The 6,477-nt window shown below is 36.2% G+C and overlaps 1 protein-coding gene across 2 annotated transcripts in view; it reads left to right on the top strand.

The window, feature by feature from the left end:
* LOC122070961 (protein APEM9) overlaps window positions 1-5,280 on the top strand; it is a 12,701-nt gene extending 7,421 nt beyond the window's left edge. For both annotated transcript variants that reach the window (XM_042635212.1, XM_042635213.1), the window contains 5 exons: window positions 877-1,035; window positions 2,457-2,534; window positions 2,714-2,981; window positions 3,925-4,295; window positions 4,774-5,280. In XM_042635212.1, coding sequence (XP_042491146.1) covers window positions 877-1,035; window positions 2,457-2,534; window positions 2,714-2,981; window positions 3,925-4,295; window positions 4,774-4,903 — 1,006 coding nt within the window. In that variant the 3' untranslated portion in view covers window positions 4,904-5,280. The remainder of the gene's footprint in view (window positions 1-876; window positions 1,036-2,456; window positions 2,535-2,713; window positions 2,982-3,924; window positions 4,296-4,773) is intronic.
* Window positions 5,281-6,477: the final 1,197 nt, after the last annotated feature.

Here is a 6,477-nt window from a genome sequence, read left to right on the forward strand (position 1 = left end):
AAAAAAAAAAAAGAAGCAAAAATGTTGATACTCAGAAGAAATTGATATTTTATGTTTTCAGAAATATTAGCGACAGCTTTTTTCCTTTCCTATCATCTTCTTTGATACCTATCAGTGGAATATCATTTACACCATAAATTCAGATATCGGTATTCGAGCTCTCTTTTGTTATCCTGACAAAAACTATGGCTTTAATAGTTACAAACATAATGTCTATTCAGTCCAAATTTTCAAAATTTAATTGCTGTCAGCAGAGTTTTCTATTTTATTATATTGCAAAATTATGAATTTTACATTTTTCTCATAAAATTCTCAATTGCTCTCTCTATCTCTTTGACTGCATGCGCATGCCAAAGGTAGGTTAACCCTTCATTTATTTTTCTTTTCCACTCAGTTAGCCTCTTCCCTTAGGTATGGATGAAATGCATTAGTATCATTGGCAAATTCAGCTTAAGGCAGATCTGTGTTTATCTTGTTTGCCCCAATTTTCTTCTTCCTCCTTTGATGCATAGCCAAAAGGTTGGTATTTTTCTATCAGTGGGCATATTTAGTGGCTCTAGTATTCTTTGTATTCCAAGTTCGCAGTCATTATCACTATGCTATTTTTTTTTCAGCACTTTCAATTGATATTACTCATTATTACCGAGAAAATTTGTTGATGTCCTATTTGTCCATTCAGTTTCTTATTTTTCTAACCTCATCAATCCCATGCCAGTACGTCTTTCTTTAGGAATTTTGTTTTCCAAGTGGGTAGCTACTTCAGTAGCCCCTGAATGTGGTCAATACTGATCTATGGCTGACTTTGTTTGGTATGATTAATTACTGTTATTGTGTTCTATTACCGTTAATGTTTTTATTCTTATTTTCTTTCTGCAGCTTTCTCGTGTGTTGTATGTTTGAGGAGGCTGTGTCTCTTGCTTCTTCTATTTTGAGGCATTTTTGTAATTCAGATGAACCAATAGATGAAATTCAACTGGAGGACATGATGGAATCTTCTGGTATGATACTGGTTCAGTCCTTGAAGGAATTGGGGAGGTAAATTAATTCTTTTTCTACATTTTCCCCTATGAATTTTCCTTCATTCATGCTTCACTATTTCACTAGGGGAGAGGGAAGGTTCAATCCTTAATGGTTCTTTTGGTTAGGTGTAAAGTGAGTGAACGTGTAGTGTGTATGTGTTTTCAGTTTTCTGTGTATATATATATATATATTATATATATATATATATACACCTTTCTGCATTCATCTTATTCTTTCTGCTTTGAATTTTTCTCCTCCCATGCATCATGACAATATTCACTACGAGAGAGAAGGGGGTTGGGGGGAGAGACCTGATTCTAACCGAGTTTGCATTGGGTTTTTCAAATAGTGAGTTGAATTCATGTTGAGGCATTGAGAAATCAAATCCAATTTATTTTGACTTCTATCTGTTTTCAATAATGAGTTGTAAAATGTTCCAAAGCACTTTAATTATAGCTTTGATACTCTCACTTGTGACTAACGATATTTTCAACTTGATTCAAAACTTACACTTGATTGTGGTTTGAAGTTTCAGTTCTTTTGGTTGGGATGCTTTTGATGATAAAATAACTATACTTAGCCTGAGGACCTGTGGGTTGAAAATTATCCGAATTTGAATCTGTTTATTGATTGGATTATATAGAACTGATTACTATTCCAATGGATCAACCATATTTGTCAAGGTGACAAGGCGATTTAAGGTGTAAAGGGTTGCCCAGGTGTACATGCTATTTTGTATTTATGCTAAGATGAGTTCTATAATGCTTTAATGCAATATTTTTCAATAAACTATATATGTATCAATGCAATGTGATACAATTATTCTAGTAGTGACTGAAAGTGAGAAAACCGACATACACTAAACAAAGTACCAGAATATAATGTAAACATATATGTTTCTCTTCTCTTTTTCGTTTAATTTTTTTTTTCTTTGCATGCATAAGCATGATGCCATGTTTTCGAATGTATCACAACTATGTATACAAGCCAATTAAAATAACTGTATTAGAAAAAGAATAAATTTCATATAAAATAAAAAAAATAAAATAGCAGACCCATACATAGATGTCTTCCCAGGCGACCAAGGCGGGAGTCTTTCGTGCATACAGTAAGGAGTCATCACACCTTGGTCCCTCAAAGGCAGGCGCCTTTCGTGCTGTCTATTTATCAAATTAGCCAAACAGCTTAGGCAATTTTGTTAATATAAACTAAAGCTATAGATTGTAATTTTCTATAATGACTTATATGTGACTGGTGAGAGGGCATTCGGAAATGGAAAAAGAGAAGTGGAAAGAGGAAAAATGGACTGCTGATGGGATATTAGTAGTCAAAAGTTGTGCTGATATACTAAGTAACAACCTAGTACCACTGGACACTATTTTCTTGCATCTAGTGGAGTCTTATTGCTAATTGTGCTTCTTTTTTGAATCATGCAGGACACCTGAAATGCTGAATGAACTTAAATGTCTGTTTGGTTCAGTGACTGCTATACCCGTTCAAGTTGTACTTACCGGGTATTTATATATCTCCCCTGCATGAATTACGCATCCTTTTACCATTAAAGTTACTCCTTTAATGTGAGGAGAATTTTTGAAACTTATCTACAAATTATAATTGTACACATTTGGAGGAAATTATGTGGCTTTGAAGTTTTCATGAAAGTGGATATTCTCTTGCATTTTTTACTTGTCAGGGCCTGCTTCCAGATGTCAGAAAGTTCTTTTTCTGGTCTTCAGGAATTCCTGTTAGAGTTCCTTAGTAATTGGCGATACGTGGAAGGTGAGGCAGGACCATTTGGGGATCATTATGAAAGATGTGATGGGCATTCTGTACTGGAAGTGGACAGGTACCTGGAACTTGTGGAAGTCTACACCATAACACTTCTTGGGATGGTTTTAAATGAAACAGATGTTGCTATTTCTTGGTTGGAGAAAGCTGAATTGCCTGAGGAAAAACGACAAGTAAGACATGATTTGTTTTGGACTGGCTATTGCTATGTTGTCTTGGATGAGTTTCAGAGTTTGACCTAGATGCCAACTTGCCCTAATTAGAGAGCCAAATTCGGACTTTAGACCTGGCTATTGTCAACCATCTAATAGTGTTTATTGAGTTCCAAATCTAGCATTGCTTTGTTGGATTTAATCTGTATAATTGTGGAAGACTGCTATTTGAGCATTGGCAAGAGAAAACTTCAGAGCCATTTGACTTTTGCCGAGTTCTTTGGTATTTTAAAATTGGAAAAGTAAATCCTTCGAATACTTTTGCCTTTCCTTGGAGAATCTATACCTGAAAAAAAGGACTGACATTTGTATTGCATGCCTGGTACTTGGCCTAACTGTGGTCCTTCCCCGTAGATGGTGTTTGTAGGCTGCATCTATTTTCTGGCCATGATGAGGATATCTCAGGCCAAAATTTGCCCAAACATATGATCCTTACCTGCAATTGTTTCATATATTTTTTTAAATGTTTTGGTGGAAAAATGTCGTGGTCCACACAAAAGCAAATAGAATCATTAAGATTATGTTGATGAATTCCTAGAGAGGTGTTGACACCAAATAGTTGTCAAGGCGAAAAGACCAAGGCGACACCAGCAAGACATCTTGACAATATGCACACAACTGCCCTGTATTTTGCCACTTGTTCAAATGTATTGTTTTTTTTTTCTTATTTTATTTTCAAGTACAAGTTCAAGGCATCTGTAAATTAATTTCCTTTTCTTGCTTCCGGTTGGCAAGTAGATTGTGTTTAATCGGCTGGTGTGGACCATATTGAGAAGCATTAGAAAGTTTGCAGATTTAGAATAGTAGAGTGAGAGACCTTACAAAGCCAGCAGATTTAGGATAGTATACTTGTTGATCTTCTATTTATTTAAAACTCATGCTCTTTACTTGCCAAAATTTTCAGGAACTTTTGAGAAGATTATCCTCGTATTCTCTGACAGCCACCAAATCATCACAAGCTGTGGATTCACTTTCATCTGCAGAAGCAAATAAGGATCATGCTGCTTTTTTGAAAGAGAGAAGTATATCTGAAGTTGATGAATCTTTGAGATCTTCAAAAGCTGGATATTCATCTGATGGGATGATAGAAAGAAAACCGGGCCATGCCATTCTAAAACTTTCTGAACGGATGCAATGCTTCTGGTGGTTCCGTACAGTCAATCTGAAGATTGGGAATGCTCGGTTGGTCTTAACTCATGGGAAGATTGTGCTTTGGAGCTCACTGATTGTTGTTATTTATTATGTTCTTCGGCATAAGCGAGATACATTGAGGCGGTAAGATGTTCTCCTGCTGCCATTCTACTTGTTTATTTCAAATATTGAGCACCAAAAGGTCACATATGAAATTTAGTAAATGGGATCCTTGATTCAGCATTAACCATTCTCAATCATACCTATATTTCAAACCATTAGATTTTTTTTGTTCACAAGCTAACATGAAGGCAAAAGTAGATTCGAACCAAACTGAGAGATTAATTGAAGTGATTCTTCAGTACTGTCAAATTTGATTTATGCCCCCATACACACCCCTTCTCTTGGGCTCCAAAAAGAGGCACTGTCAAGTTCAGTTCCAGACCCAAACAAAACTTCTTTCTTTATGGCTCCTTGTTAAGGACATGTGAATGGAAATGAATACATTTATCAGGAGGGCTTCAATCAAATGTAAGGCAACATTAATTTTTGTGTCAGAAATGAGGTAAGTATAACCATATCACTAATTGAAATGACAATTTGTTCATCTGTTTTCTTTCAGGATTGCTAGTAGGAAGGTTTCATCTGTGAAAAAAGCTCTGGTAGATATGTGGCAACTGGCGTTTTCTGTCCAGGTGAATCCTCTGGCAGCCGTCCAACCTCTCCCTGTTGCAACACGTGGAAGCAGGTGATGAGCCATGGGTCATATGATGTTTCAGGCTTGAAACTGTCCAAGACCTGGAAAAAAGGTGAAAGAATCAGAAATCCCATATCGGTCTCTAGTGCCCAAAAAAATAAATAAATAAAATTGTTACTGCCTTTGGGAAGAGGAAACCCAAAGCTCAATTAGGTACCATATACATATGTAATATTTACAGTTACCAAATATTGTATTGAGGTGGATGTAGAAACATGAATGTCATTTGGAGGGTTTCCTTCAATAGCTGATATAAGGAGCAACAGTTTCTACCACTGAAATTGTGTGATTGAGCTTTGCTTTATTGAAAGTGTATTGATTGTGAATGTGGGATCTAATCATAATTTTTTACTGGTTATCACCTTGGAATTATGAAGTTTTAGTCTTGGAGCCTTTTTTTTCTGTCAAATTATTATCCGTAATGTATTATAATGGGGCAGATAGGATGCATGGTGACAGTAGTCCTGAAGCTAATCTGGAATATTTGAAAACCAGACAAATCTGTTTAGGTGTTTTGTCTCAGTTCCGGTCTAGAATTGCTTTTGACAAGAGTATAATTGCTTGGATAAATGTCAATGATTGCATAGATTTAGGGATGGGTCCCTGAAAATTCAGTAGAAATGGGTGTTGGGGTTCTGAGTTTGTACTGATCTGTCTTGAGTCCTAAATCCTTGAATGATAGTGAACTGGAATACTTTCCAGGCATACTGGATTGCAGTAGAGGGTGGCTTTTGAAATAATACCTGGGGTCTAGGGGGGCAACCCAAGGCTTACTGGCTTTTAGATGGTAATAAATTATCTTCCAGGTAGGGATTGGAAATCATTGATTAAGTCAGCCTTAGAAAACCTCCCTGTTTACTACATGGTAGCTTTTGAGATGCCTGCAAATCTTTGAACATGCTTTAGAAATTTCAACAAGATACATATATTTTTTTGAATTTGGAACACAAGAGTACAAGACTACTTGGTAAAATTATAGGTGCTGAATCTTTAAAAGGAATTTGGGTGTAGGAATAAGGAATTTAAGACTACAAAAGGGAAGTTCCCAGTGAATGGTTTATGGTGATGCAATGTAACCAGTGCCCTGGCATAGAGAAACTGAGGAAAACTATTTAGGAATACATGGGAATGAGTGGGACTTGGGCCATTGCAACTTTCTGAAGTTCTTGTGGTTTCTTAAATATGAAGTAGCTAGTGGAGGTAGTGTTACATATTGAGAAAACTTGTGCTGCACCAATAGACCTTTTTGTTGTCTGGAAATCTTGTGATTATATTTGATTGAAAGGATAGAAGTTTTTGGTTCAGTATGACGTTTTATTGCGACAAGCTACTGTTGGAGTTGGGTTGACTTTGAGCAACAAAGCCATGTCATTGCTTCGATTAATGTTTTTTTTTTTCTTTTTTTATTTATTTTGGGGGGCATATTTTCTGTGTCATCTCTCTCTCTCTTTCTTCAATTGATGTAAAACCATGGCAACCTTGCAATAATGGTCCCATTTTGCCCTACTTTCTTTTCCTTTTAAAACTTTCTGGATTCCTTACACCACCACCACACACCCCCCCACCCCC

Source organism: Macadamia integrifolia, unplaced genomic scaffold (genome assembly GCF_013358625.1).
Source record: "Macadamia integrifolia cultivar HAES 741 unplaced genomic scaffold, SCU_Mint_v3 scaffold_15A, whole genome shotgun sequence".
NCBI lineage: Eukaryota > Viridiplantae > Streptophyta > Magnoliopsida > Proteales > Proteaceae > Macadamia > Macadamia integrifolia.